Here is a 16,325-nt window from a genome sequence, read left to right as displayed (position 1 = left end):
ATATATATATATGGAAAAAGTTTGGGATTGTCCAAAAAAAAAAAGAGAAACTTATTGTCTAGGATTGTAGATTGAAAAAATTCAAATTTTGTTCCTAAATCAACAAAAACAAAGAAAAATCTAAAATTTGTTACTAAACAATCAAAGTCAAATTTCTTTATTGCATAATGAGTCCCAAGAAATTTAGTATATTTAATTTATATTTTTTATGAAGTCCCCAAGCTGAGGCACAAAAAGAGACATAAATCTATAAATTATTTAAAATTGGGTTTTGGCTAGCGAAACTGGAGAAGGCAATTGTTAGATAGTATTGACTAGTGGAACTTCTATTGCGATGAAACTCCTATTAAATATTAAGTATTCTAATGAAACTTCTATTAAGAATGAAGCTCCTATTTGACAGCGTTATTGGAAACCTAATTCTAAGGAAATGTCTTTTAGGAATGGAACTTCTATTGTGAAAAGTATTCTAATGAAACTTTATTAAGTAAGATATTCCAAAACTAATTAGAACTATATCAAGTTCTTTTAATATAAATGATATATATCAAGATATATATCATTCTTCGAGCTTCTCTATGGACGCCCTTAAGAATACGTCTCCCCTATTTCTGAAAGGCCATCTAATCTAACAACTCGCCAGCTATCTCTTGTTCATCTTCATTGTTAGTTATTTAGTTAATCTTTTGCCCAAGTTATTTAGTTGAATATTTTGCTCATTGTCCATTTATGCATGTGCATGCATGACTACATTGTGAATTTTCTTTCGTTTATGATCTCTTTTTTTTTTTTTTTTTTAATCCCATTATTTCGTCTCTTAGGGTTTAAGGGATAAGAATTTACAGAAATCTTCTCCATAATTTTCTCTAGTAAACCAATATTATAATTGTGGATGCAAATATAATATTACTGACAACAAACACCGGGCAAAAATAACGACGTTTTAGAGAGAAAAGAAACTGAGAAGAAAATTACAAGTGGAAAAAACAAATGTGTAGATCTTAGTATCTGCTACGGGCCTACAAACACTAGAAAAGAAAAAATATACCTGCAAGATGGGTCTCTCTCTCGATGCCAAACTGCACTTTTCTTAATTTATAAAAAATCACCATCTCGTTACATAAGGACTTGCATCCTTCTATCACTCTCCTTGCCAAGTAGTCAAGTTAATGTTTTTCTTTTTGGTTGCAGTTTGTATAGAGCTTAGGCTCTAAACAATCAAATTAGAGCCTACCTTAAATTAGTGTCGAGATAGTTTCAATATTGGAAATCATTATGATAGCTTTAAACTATATTTTCATCTTTTATAAAGTTTAAAGCTTCAAAAATAATATAGATCAACAAATCTATATATTTTTTTCTCATGTCTATGTATCTTGATGCCAAGATCATCGATTTGAAGTTATTTGGGTATCAAAACAACCTCTTCTAATGAATTTTTTGAGGTAAGCTCTAATTTGATTGTTTAGCGCCCTCGGCTCTATATAAACTTTTCCTTTTCTAAATGATAAGCTTACTACTAAAACGAACCTCTTCCTATTAAAACCCTCTTTTTACGTTGATCTTAAAAGTACGGCTTTTATCTATAAGACAAACCTACATAAATCCAACATATATATAACAACCGATTTATAAAAATAAGACTAATCAAACTAAAACAAAGAATCCTAGACTAAGATTTTCAAGTGGCATTATATTGAGATGAAGAGAGTGCAATATGACAGAATTATACTATGATACAACCGTTGCAAAAAATCACTGCCCATATACAAGTTGTATAGTAATATACTACAACTATCTTCAAAACCCATGTTAAGCCATTTGTTTGATCCAAATTTTAGAATATGCAATAAACCCCCTCCCACAACAACCCCCCTCCCACAGCAAATTTTTTTCCCTACGTTGCCCCTTGTTCTACAATGCAAACGCCTTACAAGAGACATCCGTTTAAACTTGAGTGAATTTATTGTTTGATGGTTAAAATACCAAATAGATATTTGGCTTTTCAAAACTCGCGGAACCCTTTTCTCTCGCTCACTTCTACTCAAACCATCGTCTCTACCTCCCTCTCCCGCTCCCTTCTACTCAAACCATCGTCCCTACCCCTTCCCTCTCACTCCTCTCCCTAACCTTGGCACCCAATCTAGCAACCCTCCCGTAAAACTCCAATCTTTTCCCTTCTAAAAAATTCCCTAATTTCAGGAAGAAAATGGCGTATTCAATAAAAGAGGTCAGCATTTTGAACGGTAGAACCCCACTCTTTTCCCTTTTTTCTAAATATTTCCCTCGTATCAAAAGAAATTGGGGTATTCAGTAAAAGAGGACAGCATTTTTTAATGGGTTTTTTAGGATGAGGCATGTCAATGCGGAAGAATCCTTCAGCCACCAAACCCTGTCGCTTCTTAAACGCTTGCTGTGTCTCGTCCTGGAACTTGGGGTCTTTCAAAGGCGAGAGTTTCTCCAAGATTGGAATTGGGGAAAAGCCGGGTCTCGGGGGGACCATCAAACCACAGGCGTATTGGAATTCAGAGAACGAGTTTTCGGGAAAGCCATTCGAGCTCGGCTGCTGCTTCAGTCGGTACGCTTAAGTCAGTTGCAGACGCCGGCTCGGCCTGGTAAGACAAAAAGCGGTGGTTGTTATAGTCGATGAAGCGGACGAAGAAGGGTTGGAGTTTTGTTTGGCGATTCTGTCAAAGTTGGGGCGTGCGTATTCAGGGGTGCTTTGAATGCTTTTGCAGCCCTGTAGGGTACAAAAGCTTGTTTTTACTTTAATTCTCATGATTGCATTTTCTCTCTCTAGACTCTGGCTTCTTGCTCGGTCTTGCTTCTCTCCCTCGGTCTTGTTCTCCGTTTGTGTGTGCTCCGAAGAGATTGTTGAATGAGTCGCAGGGGCTAAATCCTTGGACTTTAGAGAGAAAAATAGAAATACTAAAGAGGATGTGAGAGAAATTGAACTTGAGAGAGAAAAGAAAAAATAGAGAGAGAACAGGAAATGAGACTCGAAGGTTTTAGAAAGTCCCCAAGTTTAAACAGATGTCTTATGTTCAGTATTTCAAACACTGGACAATAAATTCATCCAAATTTAAATAGATGCCCTGTCCGATGCTTGCGTTGCCAGATAAGGGGAACTTACGAAAAAAAATTGCCGCGGGGTGTTCGTAATTTCAGGCAAATGACAATTATCAAGTGAAACCAAAGATGGAATTTATTGAGTTTTGGCCAGAATTAGAGATCAATCAAACACCCACAAGAGCAACTAAGAATTCCTTACATTGGAATATAAGTTAGCAAAAATTTGAGACGTTGGCTACAAATTTTCAGATTCGCACCAGTGCTGGATCGTCGTAAAGCAGGAAAAGAACAAGGATCTTGATGGCTTTCTGGATACATTTGAAATGTATTATAGCAGGGGATACAATTGTTGCATCCCAAACCACTGAAGCCATCAGTTACATCCCCGAATCCATTATGAAAGTTCTATGAATATGCATGATTACTTTCTCTTTTCCTTTTTCTGATAAATCCACGTTTCATGATTACATCAAAGGGTAGAAAAAATGGAAGGGAACATTGACGGAAAACCTGATTTCTTGTGCAGCAGGTACTTCGCCCTTACTGCGCTTGCGGGCGACGAAACAAGCAAGAAGCTACCTATTCCGAGCATCAGAAAGGAGATCAATATAGAGCACAACACATGTTTGAAGAAAACAATATAATTTTAAGATAAGAGGGCAAAGAAACATGGAATGTAATACTGAACTCTGAATGAGTATGCATGTGGTACTCGAAGAAGCAACACCATCCATTCCAGACGGACAGTGGAGGTTCACAGTGGAGCCTACCAGAATATTCACCCAGGTACAGTTGATCTCCACTGTCAACCACAAGGTACAGATGGTCAATGCCATTAGGAGTACTCCATGTTATACATACTCCATTGGATTATGGTATATCTGCCTCGGAATAAATAACAATCATTTATATTCAGGGAATTTTATGACCACAATCTTCGAGTAGTATCTCTTCAAAGGAAAGTTATGATAGCAATTCGATACCTGAAATGAAATAAATACCTACACTCAACATTGAAATGAGCAGGTCTTCAGGTTCCATCTGCAAGTCGCACTTCGGAAAGTGATTGTTGTTGCCACATTGCAGTAGAGGGTTTGAACCTAGCTTCCCTATCAATGTTAGGAAAAAGGGCCAGATCTTTAATATTTCTATGCAACTCTATTCCAGATTCCAAACACCAAGGAAACCTTTGGCGGAAAGAGTAGATAAGCCTTTCATGTTCTTCCTTTTTCCTGTTCTCCAACATCAATAGACAAACTTGTAATGGGAAGAATAAACATATTCAAATTCCAGAACTTTCAGTTTGTCACGCGTATCAGATGCTCTCCGATAAAGAATTAAGCTATGTCAGAACTACAAGAAGCAAAGATATTTCCCCCTCCCCCAAAATGAACTCAATTTTTCAAAGAAATTCAATTGTCTATAAGAGGTAACATTGGTGTCTTGCAAGTTTTCTTGGAATGTCCTATTTGATTACACCGACCACAATGCATAATACGCTTTATGCGAGTTTCCTCAGTACGGATGAGACTCTTTCTTGGGCGCCCTCGAGGGCGGCGAGTCTTGGGTGGTCGCACATTCATATCAATATGCAAACTGCCACCACCCTCACCTCCCTCCATCAACTCCTTCCAAAGGTTTCTATCAGGAATTGGATTTATCGGTTGAGAATAAGCCTCAAGATAACTCACAACCGTGAAACAACCTTCAGCAAATCGATGGGCATCTTGCCCACAAGAAAGAAGAGCAGCAGTGGCATGAGCACAAGGTAACCCAAATAACTGCCAGCGCCTACACGAACAAGATCGACTTCGAATGTCGACTATGTTTGTTCTCTCAGTTGATACAATCTCAAATTCGACCTCATTTGCTCGGAGCACTTGGTAGCATCGTGAATCTGCAATGGCCTCAGCCATACGCTTCTCAGCTGATGGCACGAGTATCGACGTCCATTGGAGGCCTTTCTCACGCCGCTCATTGAACCAAGTGGTTAGATGGCTACGAATGCACTCCATCATTTGGATTATGGGAAGCTCTCGAGCTTCTGTGATCCAATTGTTGAGTTGCTCGGTGATACTAAGTGATAAGTGGCCATACCGTGCTCCCTCAAAATATGCGACGGACCACAAGCGGGGTGGGTAGTTTTGCATCCATTGGACCGTGTCCTGTGAAATCTCGGCCATCTCAACAATCTTGGCATCGAACTCCATGGTAGTGAGGGCATAAGCTGCATTCCAAAAGATGTTGACCAACTTTGTGTTTCTAAACTCTTTGCGGAAGTTGTCACTTAAGTAACGCAAACAAAAGCCATGGAAGGAAGTGGGGAAATTCACTTCAACTGCATCAACTATGCCCATTTCTCGGTTGGAAAGTATAGTTAGCCTTGGCATGTTTTCAGTATTCATTCCAAGCATTTTACGAAGCTCGGATAGAAACCACAACCAGTTCTCATGGTTTTCAGTGTCGACAATGCCAAAAGCCAAAGGGAAAGGTGACCCATCTGCATCGACAGCTGCCGCACACAATAAAGTCCCCAAGTATTTGCTCTTCACATGTATCCTATCGAGTTCGAGGAGGGGCCTGCAAGCATTCACAAAACCATAAATCGATGCACGATAAGAGATATACAGACGTTGAAATCGGTTTTCCTGACCAGTAATGACCAAAGCAAAACTGCCTGGATTTGTTCTTCTAATTTGCTCACAATACAAAGGGAGGAGACGATATCCTTCTTCAAAAGACCCATGAACAGCTGCCATACTACGTTCCTTTCCACGCCAGGCTTGCAAATATGAGACAGTGATCCCATGTTCTTGGCGAATGTCTTGCAAAATATCTTTGGGCTTGTATTGGGGATTATCTCGAAGCTTTTGTTCCACTGAATTTGCAACCCACCCAACTGACGCTTGTTGATGGCGAAGGTTACCAACTCCTCCACATGTGTGTTCTCCATGAAGTGTTCTTACTGTAAAGGTCGAGACACCTGGAAGCTTCGCTATATGTACACGCCATGGACACCCTTTTTTGGCACACTTGGCGGTGAAACGGCAACGATCAGATTTGACTATACGGAGATCAAAGTGCAGAGCAAGTGCAGTCTCTTTCAATGCCTTTCTACAACTTTCAACATCAGCAAACTCTTGTCCAATACTTAAAGAATTGTGTGTCGTCAGTGCCATGAATCAAGTGAGACAATTTAGCTTGGCTTTTTTTGAGTGCTTAAAACATTCCCTGTATATCCCTAGGGGGTACACAAGACCAATGTTTCTAAAGAAATCCAGAAGGAACTCAGTTCGGATGTACAAATTTACCTTGAATTCACACAAAAAGTAAAATGTCATGAAGGAAAGACCCTCCACGTCTCCCACTAACAGTCAAATAACGCTCCCTTGTGAGAGTCCATTATGGCCTTCAAGGTACTTCTATTTTAACATCATGGTCTCCATTGTGAGGAAGCATCTGTTTTGACTTATTAAACAAGGTCTGCACAAATACAAATAAATAAGAACACAGAAACTAGACAAATTCTCCACAACAACAACAGCAAGATGCTCCAGAAGAATGAAGGAACCAAAACAAAGAAATAATCATAAATCTCATACAAACATTTTTTTAGGGAAGCAAAAGCACAATATTGTTGAACAGAAAAAATAAACCGCTACGTCTGATTGGGACTCATCCAACTCAAATTGGCCAAGCCTTTCAAAACCCAAAATCAAAAGGCAAATCATTTTCCAAGAAAAACACAATATAACGAAAAGTGCAAAACGAATTCCAACAGTAAAGAAGAGAAAAACTTGAAAAAGACACAGCCAAGTCTTACGTAATCATCCATCAACCTATTCCTACATTATCTTTCTATCTATGTCAACCTATATATCTCTCATCATCATCATCATCCGATCCTTATTGCAACTATTGGATTTGGCTACACGAAACATGTTCCATTATTCCACTCTACCAAAGGCATATACCCTCACGCCATAAGTCACCATATCTTTTCTCATTACCTCCATCCATACTACTTCCATCCATGTCCAAAGGGACATTCCTCTTGTCCTTTTAGAGCCTTCCACTTGAACCAAATCACCCGTCCTAACAAGTGCAACCCTAGTCGACACTGCACATGACCAGACCACCTAAGTCTACTTTACCTCATCTTATCGGCCATTGGAGGTACCCCTAAGTTCCCTCAATTGTATTCATTCCAAATTCTATCCTTCCTTGTCTTGCCACTCATCCATCTCAACATCCTCATCTTAGCTACCCTCATTCTATGGATATGTTGTTTCTTGACCTCCCAATATTTCGTCTCATAAAGCATAGCTGGTCTTACAGTTGTCTTAAAACTTCCCCTTCAGTTTCATTGGTATGCGATGATCAACCTACCTATCTCAGTGTTCAAATTTCTAAGAGAAACAATGAGGCAGCAAGAATTGATACTTCTAATGGAGATGTGCAAGCATATGGACATTCAAAGGTGATATGCGGAATCAAAAGAACAAATCTCCAAGGCGCAAATAAAATTCCGAAACTTACGTTTGACAACAAGACAGTTTCTTTTATAGGCAATGAGCTTCATTAGGAATGCAAGAAACAAGACACACAAGAACGAATTCTAAGCTTATGGCAGATTAAAAATGGGTATAGTAAGCCTTCAATCAACACCCACACATGTTAACTACTGAGTTTCAGTGTTGAAAAACTGATGAGATCCAACACGAATTCAATCACTTAGGCCTAGCACCCAGTCAAGCCCAAAAAAACCCTTCTAGAGTGGTTTTTTTTCCTTCCTTTTTTTCCTTTTCTTTGGGGGGGGGGGAGCTCACAGTAGCACGATTCAACCTAGTAAATGTAGTAACTCAGGCAAGCTGTCAAAGACTTTGCACCTATATGACAAATTCACCGAGCCTATCAGGAGTCGGGACTTGTCGAGTCCAAGGGCTTTCTCAAAAATAAAGGGCGGCTGAAAACCAAACCTCTTATTTGTTAATTACTGTTTAACTAAACTTTGGATCGAGCTGAAATTTTGTGTCTAGGGTCATTTTTGCAATCTCTATCCATTGAATAGATCACATTTGAGAAAAAATATCAAATTCCTCAGATTTGAGAGATTGGTATTTTTTACTTCAGTTTGGTCGAATTTTAAAAATTGCGATTTCTTCATAACCATAGCTCAATCTTTGTCGATATTTGTTACGTAAGCCTATTTCTTGAGTTCTTTATTGACGATTCATAGGTTTATTTCTCACAAAAAACCATCCAAAACCTCAGATTCGCAAGATTTTGGAAATTGGACGTTATTTGCCTGAAAATTTTAAGACCACAGGTAAACTAGATCCAAACATGAATCTCAAATCTAGTTTGGGGTTTTTCATTTGGGGTACGTGAGGAATCTTTGACAAAGATTGGAGAATCGATTAGCACAGAGGGCAAAGATCAAAGAATTGGCTTTGAAATTTTGAGTAAGTTTCGTTGCTCAATTCAAATTCATACGAATGAATTTTTTTTGGGACTGATATCACACTTATTTTAGTTATTATTGTATTTTTGTTGCATTTTCTTAAAAAAATCAACAAGATTATTATTTTTTCATTTTCACGTATACATAGAGACTCTTTACATGTATATAAGATAGTACTTTATTCATGAGCATGATTCAATTTTTTATCATTTTCTGTTTGGTATAATTGTTATATGATTTTTTTAATTTTCTGATTTTAATGAGTTTTCCCGATGTTTTTAGGAACTCACCCAGCTTGGGAAAACCTCATGAGCGAGCTGACTGACTTTAGGCTCATGGCGAGTTCCAGAAAGAGTCCATGGTTACCAACATGGATTTGTCTCCTTGTGTAATGGAACATAATTGTGATACTAAGATTAACATACAATTTACCACACCTAAAAACACTACAATTTAATAATTCTTCTAATATATGAATCGAAATTCAAATCCATCCATAAAGCACCATCCATGTTCATAACCATAACCTGGAAAAAGCGCTATTTTATTGCCCAGAACCAGCTCGACCGCCATGAGAGAAGTAGCTGGCTGTGCCTTTCACTCGGTTGCATATTCATTGTGTCTTTGATTTATACGGGAAAATCCTTTTGTGCGTTGAAATGATGAAACAAGTTTTCTAGATGTGACTCCAACCATGGATGTTCAATTCTCTAGGGAGTAACTACCATTTTGTTATCATATGATAATTACTTTGATTCAAGGCAGGACCCATGGAAAGACAAAACAGATTTTTAGTCCTTATAGAATTGCCTATGCCCGTCTCGACTAAGTTTATTGGTACCTACGTGCCCAAGGCATATCTTATAAACCCTCGATCCATATATCAGATGAGCCCCAACCTACTTCCAAGAGCACAACATTTGAACCATTTCTTTTTTTGTTTTGACGGATAACATTGTTAGTATTTTTATTATTATAGCATTTAAACCTGAACAACAGACAAATTCTTCAGCAGTAAACAATATTTACAGTTGACAGAATAAATATTGAAACTGTTTTGCTGTTTTATCATATAAGGTATTTGTCTCAAATGCCTTGGAAAGAGGATATAGAGCCCCCCAAGACATATTCCCCATTAAAGGGCACAAGATTTGCCAATAAATACCTTATATCTGAGGGATTTTAACTAAACGATTCAAGCTGAAGCACTGTATCTTCATCTTGTGCTTCACAGTGAAAGATTCTATCATCAAACAATAATTTTTAAGTATACATATATAGTTGGGGTTTCTATGAGTCGGCCGACTCATATGTACACATGCGGCCCCCCTCTAAAATCTATTTTAGATATCATATTTTTAACTAAATTTTTTTATGGATTCATCATATAGACAAGGTGATCATGAACATGAAAAGAAAAATAAAATTTTAAAATTAAAAATATACTTTTTTGGTATTTTTTGGTGCACGTCTATATGGAATCTATGGAGAGTACACTTTATCCAATGTCCATCTTTATGATGGACGTTTGTGAGTTAGCAGGCTCTTGAGGCCACTGATTCATGCAACACTATTCCAACATATATTATTCCTAGACCTTATTCCTCATAGGTTAGCAATAGAAGGGAAAAAAGGCCTTAAGATCTCTGTTTCTATGTTCTGATAATATCTGGGAATGAAAGAAACCTGGAGGACAAAAAGCTCCATGTGAAGTTCTAGTGTTCATGTGCTCCATCTATCCATCCAAATACTCCACCCACTTTGGGTGGAAAATGACAAAAAGACCCCTATTAGTGAGCTATCAAAACCACCAGTATGGGGTGTAAAACAATTGGCTAAATTTTGCAATTTTTCTTGCATAACTTCTTGTTTTAAAAGAAACAGAAAGGCAGGATATTTTAAAAGGAACTGGCACAACATTATGCATCTCATCCCTAGAACTGTGGCTGTAAGGTCTCTCTAGTGTCCTCTGCCCCAGGGCTTCCTTAAGCTTAACTTTGATGGGTACTCTCCCAGAAATCTAGACCCTTGGGCTACAGGGTAGATTAACCAGTCACAAAGAAGTGACTGTCTTTTTGTGGGTTTCTAGGCTGAGTCTATCGCTATCTTGGTGGGTCTCAAATGCTCCCGCCCCGTTGATCCTAGCAGGGATTGCATTCTTGTGGGAGGTGGTTCCAAGAATGTTATCTTGTGCGCTGCTAAAAAATCACAACCCCTTGGAGGCTAGCTCATTTATTTGACCACATTCATGTTGTCTTCGCCATGCGACCACATTCATGTTGTCTTCGCCATGCTTCAAGGGAAGGTAATACAGTCGCTAATGTGTCCAAGATGGTACTGTGAGTGGGTTACTGACAGTCATCCCCTTTTACACTGACAGAATTTCCTGCCTCCATCTTTTCGTACCTCCTCTTTGTTTTTCTAACCTCTCTTCCCATCTCTCAATCGTTTCCCCCCACCCCCCAAAAGGACAAAAAAAAAAATCCTCTTTTATTTTGATCACTCCCTCTCTCTTTCCCCTCATAGTGTCTCTCAAACTGTAGCAGGATGGTTAAAAATCTTTCTCCCTCTCTTTCCTCTACCCCTCTCTTCCTATCTCTCACTCCCTCCACCTTTTCCTCTTCCTTCTTTATTCTCCCCTCCTTTGCTCAATCGAGGAGCTGCACAATTTCTCCTTCCCTCACCCCTCTTCTTTTCTCCTTGCTCCCTTACACCATTTCCTCCCTCACCTGCTCCGTCTTCTCTCTTCACTCTATTCCTATGCTTTTCTGCCAATAAGTATATGCCTTGTAGTCTGGGTGTAAATCAAGTGGGACAGGGCTCCTTACCATTTTTGTACTTGAACTCCCAGTTAGTGGGCAGCCAGTTTCAGTTTTTGAATTTTTTTGATTTGAGCGCCAAGGATGTTGGTTGCCTCGACAACTCAGTTGTGGTTCAACTTCTTTTATTTGCCATAATCCTAATTTATCTAAGCATAATCCTAATTTATCAATGTACCATATTGAAACATATCTTAATTTATCTTTAGCATTCCCAATATGCCAAAACAATGGCTCTTAAGTTTTTTTTCTATCCCATTTCTCTGTGTCAACACCAAATACGATTTTAGCACTATATTATTGTCCAATCTATAATTATTTCCTTATTTCAAAAGCCTTACTTTCTCATTATAAAAAAATGAATAACCTCATGAATCAAAATCTTGAATAGTATTGCTACAAAAATCTTCAGCATCACCAGGGTTTATTATCAGAAAACCCATTATTAACCTTAATTTACATGTTCATAGAGAGTCAACAAATGGGAGTTCATAGTCAGGACATGTCAGTCATTTTCTCTGCAGATCGAGATGAATAACCAGAGAAGATAGAAAAGAAAATCAGGGCAAAAATGAAAGTAAAACACCTAAGGTTTCAAGAACCAGAGAAGCCATGAACGGCTAACCAAAAATAACAATGACTAAGCCTATGCACTGGGAGTCTTGAGCTCGGTTAATGCCTGAGAAATTAGGATTTTATGCCTTTGTGAGCCAAGTATTTGCAGGACAGGGACCGATGGGCTTTGTTGGAGGATGCGACCGTGGAAAGGGGCAAAATAGTGAAAATCCTTCTTATATTACTGCCTTAGCAGCTTGCAATTGGCTCAGCTTGGACTTAACCGTCAATGGAGAGGAGCTACTCGTCTTGGTTCCACCACACACATGCCTAAAAATGAGTCACATGTGAATAAGCTAAGAATTTTCTTTTTTCTTCTTTGAAAGAAAGTTGACTCTAAGCTTCATTTTTATCCACATGTAAAGGTTGGGTTATGCTTTGCAATGATCTCCTTGTAGTTTTTAAACTTTTTAAAATTAGTGGTCATTGGGTTTGCTGCAGGGTGAACTCAATTTGTGGCCTAGTTTGCTTGATTGAAAGATGGATAGTTTCCACCGTGCCCACTGTTATGGGAAGAATTTGTTGGGTATTAGATTATGAATATTTTCAGAATTAACATTGAATTTACATTGTAAGGAAAAGACCAATACGGTTCAACTCACAAAGCAAAACATAAGTCCTTTGTTACAGGGTGCCAAAACCGTACTCTCTCTATATATAAAAGTAACTGGAAGAGCGGAAAACTGAAGAGCGGAAAACTGGGCCTACACATGTCAATGCATAAAGGACCGATATAAAATGGTCTCATTTTAGAGATTGCATACTATAAGACCATTTACCTTTGGCATAAGGAGGTCACAATCACATTCATTCATCAAATGCAAATGCAACAACGTGGGTATGTCACAAAATCCAAGAAATTTTATTTTCAACTTTGAGCAGAACCCCAGATGCCCAACGTCACATCTAACAGCCAAGGTTGATAGTGAACCCTTTGTACCGAAAGTAAAACCTAGGAAATTGATACCTCTACAGTATAGAACTCAACAGAAAACCGGAGTAACAACAACAAGTGATTGGTTCAACGGTTCCTCAAATAAAATGATCATTGTTCAAAAAAGTGGACCTCCCAACGCCTAGGCGGCCGCCTAGGCGGCCGCCAAGGCGGTCCAAAAAGCCTGGGCGATAGGTGGCTAAACTAGACGGTAGTCCCTGGGCGGCTGCCTAGGTGGTACGGAACCCGCTCAAGGCCTGCGCCCCTCCTAGGGGCGGAATGAGTTTTTTCTATTTATTGAGTTTTTTTGAAACATAAAGGCTTTGAAGGATGGGTTTTAGGTTCATTTGAAACCTAAACCCACAAGAACCCATTTTAGAGAGAAAGAAACATCAAAAAAATTAAATTTTGTGGTTTTCATTGGATTGAAGTGTTTCTCAAAGTACGAAAAATAGATCCAAGTATCACTCAGGTAGATTAGATTTAGTTTTGGAGTTTTTTTATCCTATTAGAGGGTGTTTTTTATTATTTTAGCACCAGAAAACATCTTAGATGTGGGAATTTGGAGTTCGAGTAATCAAAGTATGTCTTCTTCAGGATCTAGTCGAAGTGGAGATCCGGGTTGAAAATATGGATATAACCTGAATCCAAATGACAAAAATTGCATTAGATGCAATTATTGTGAAAAAAATACAAAAGGGGGACATAAACTGTTTTAAAAAACATCTTGCCGGTATTAAGGAGGATGTTGCCTTTTGTAAAAATATACTGAAGCTATCAAAGAGGAGATTAAGCAAAATATGAGGTATGTAAAACAAAAACAGGAACAAAATCCTTGTCATTTGAATAGATCTATTTCTGGTTCTTCTAGAAGAAGTGATCCGAATTGAAAATATAGTAACCTAAAACCAAATGATAAAAATTGTATAAGGTGTAATTTTTGTGAAAAAGATACCAATGGGGGTATTAACCTATTCAAGAAACACCTTGCCGGTATTAAAGAGAATGTTGCTTCTTGTAAAAAGGTTCCTCAAGCTATTCGGGATGAGACTAGACAATTTTTGAATTTTAAAGAATCAGAAAAGGATGAAAATGAGCCTTGTTCTATAGAAATATCTTCTCCAGGTTCTTCTAGAAGTGGTGATCCGGGTTGGAAGTATGATTATAACCCGAATTTGAATGACAAAAATCGTATTAAATGTAATTATTGTGGAAAGTATACTAATGGGAGCCTTTACCGGTTTAAAAAACACCTTGCCGGTATTAAAGGGAATGTTACCCCGTGTAAAAATGTTCCTGAGGCTACCGGGGAGGAGATTATATAATATTTGAGTTAAGGGAAGTACAAAAAGATAGAAAAGGGTAGAGCAGCCAAGACTCCTAAGGCCTCAACTGCACATACTAGTAAGAGGGAGGTAGAAAAAGAGGAGGCAAAAGATACAGATTAAGAAGAAACAGAGGAGGACGAGCGTTATATTGAAGAGGGATATGACTCTGATGATGATGGCCTCGACTCTAATGCTTATGATGAGGCTTACCCTATTCCTTCCGATGATGATGATGACTAAAGAATGAAGAGTTGAAGACACTTGAGTGCTTGACTTTGGTTGTTGAGTGTTGACTATTGTGACCTAGACAATATATTTTCTGAATTTCTGTATATTTTCTTTTTCTTAGTTTTAGTTTCTACTTTCTAGTTTCTACTCTTTAACATTTGTGTGTACAGTCTACATTGTATCAGACTATCAATGTATGCTTGTATGGTTTTACTGTTTTAGCATTGTATGAAAATATGGATTATGGCCTTATGGATTATCAAAATTCTCTTCTTGACATCCATCTTTTCTTTTTTTTTCTTGAGCTGGTTCTGGGTGCCGGCCTAGGCGCTGGGTGGCTTGGACCCCCACAGCCGCCTAGCGCTTTTACAAACACTGAGAATGGAGACTAGAGATACCGAAATTGAAACATTGAGAATGGAGACTAGAGATACCGAAATTGAAACACTGAGAATAGAAACTACAGATACCGAAATTGAAACACTGAGAATGGAGACTAAAGATGCCGAAATTGAAACACTGAGAATGGAGACTAGAGATACCGAAATATGGAGACTAAACTAGTAAATTTTTGAAGCATGAAATTTTTTTTTATTTCTTTTGCAAATATAAGCCCTTCCTTGGGCTTGTACACTACTTGGGCAAGTCCACTGCCTCGCTGGCTTTGGCAGGGGCGAGTCCCAAGCCTGACTCAACTTTCTTAACATTGGTGTAAATCAACATTACAAAAAACACTACAGCAAATAATATTGTTGCAACAGTACTGTCGCATTAAAAATGCTACCAGAGATAAATAAAATAAATAATTTACTGTAAGTATTATCGTAATATCACAATAACAAGGCTGTAAAGTTACAGTAAATATTACTGTATGCGGTGAATAAATATGCAATATCCTCAATTGGGTTCTCATCGAATTTATAAACCCTAGAAATGGATCTAAAGTTGAGTACCGCAAACCAACAAATCAAAGAATTACTAAAATAAATATAACTGTAAATATTGTAGTAACGATTACCGTAACATATTCTCTACTAAAAAATCCTTAGCAAAATAAAGAACTCTAAATCCTAAATCCTTAGCAAAAAGAGAACCTAATCAAGGGAGAGCGGAGACACACCTTCAATGGAGAGATCCTGGACCTTAAAATCAAAGCGAGAAGGAGCTCCAAGAAATCCCTAGGTGGCAGAGAAGATATCTGAGCACGAAACCCCAAAATGTAACAATCTTGATAGAGAAAGAGAAGTGGAAGCGCAGACGAGTCAGTGAAGATATAGAAAGGAAGAGTTCTTTTTGGGAAGAGAAGGAGGAGAGAATGTGGAAGAGAGAGGGAGGAGAGACAGGAAGAGAGAAAGTGTAGAATGGGGCTAGGGTTTCGGAGGTGAAGAGAGAGCAAGAGTTTCCTTATGCCAGGGTTTCGAGGGTGGAGTGAAAGAGAGCTAGAGGGTCAGGGGGTTAGGGTTCGAGGGAAGAGAGAGAGGAGAGAGGAGAGAGGAGAGAGAGCGAATGAAAGGAGGATGTATGAGGAGGGTGCAGGGCCGCGGGATGTGCTTTGTTGCGATTTTCTGCATATCCAAGGATCAACGCCATCGAAAATTTGAGTAATTTGGAAAGCCAAACGAAATCATGCTAGCGCTGGATCATACTGTCTATTTAATCCATAATCCAAAATTCAATTTATTAATATCTTCAGGATCCAAAAAAATTATAGATATAACCTCTTCAACTTATAGACTAACATCAATAAGGAATATTTCTAAAGACTCCCTCTATCCAAAAAATTTATAGATATGGCCTCTTCAACTTATAGACTAACATCAATAAGGAACATTTCTAAAGACACCCTCTATGGGCTTAAAATGGAT

General features: G+C 38.3%; 1 protein-coding gene across 15 annotated transcripts; it reads right to left on the bottom strand.

Annotated features, from left to right (window-relative positions):
- Positions 1 to 3,187: 3,187 nt before the first annotated feature.
- LOC18434601 (uncharacterized) lies at positions 3,188 to 15,821 on the bottom strand. Of its 15 annotated transcripts, none has more exons than XM_088870034.1 (4): positions 15,581 to 15,821; positions 12,035 to 13,545; positions 4,074 to 6,555; positions 3,188 to 3,651 (listed from the first exon to the last, which is right to left on the bottom strand). In XM_088870034.1, exon 3 carries the CDS (start codon positions 6,249 to 6,251, stop codon positions 4,485 to 4,487), a length of 1,767 nt encoding a protein of 588 aa, XP_088726160.1. In that variant the 5' UTR covers positions 6,252 to 6,555; positions 12,035 to 13,545; positions 15,581 to 15,821; the 3' UTR covers positions 3,188 to 3,651; positions 4,074 to 4,484. The 15 variants fall into 15 exon arrangements, with proteins under 15 accessions (XP_088726160.1, XP_088726159.1, XP_088726161.1 ...); XM_088870033.1 differs by having other exon boundaries at positions 4,078 to 6,555; XM_088870035.1 differs by having other exon boundaries at positions 3,188 to 3,647; positions 4,078 to 6,555.
- Positions 15,822 to 16,325: the final 504 nt, after the last annotated feature.

This window comes from Amborella trichopoda, chromosome 6 (genome assembly GCF_054954075.1).
Source record: "Amborella trichopoda isolate Santa Cruz 75 chromosome 6, AtrichopodaSantaCruz75HAP2 v2.0, whole genome shotgun sequence".
Lineage (NCBI taxonomy): Eukaryota > Viridiplantae > Streptophyta > Magnoliopsida > Amborellales > Amborellaceae > Amborella > Amborella trichopoda.
This window is presented reverse-complemented; position numbering and strand designations above follow the sequence as displayed.

Coding starts and splice junctions, on each gene's coding strand:
- LOC18434601 (XM_088870034.1), bottom strand. CDS start 6,251: ATGGCACTGACGACACACAATTCTTTAAGTATTGGACAAGAGTTTGCT.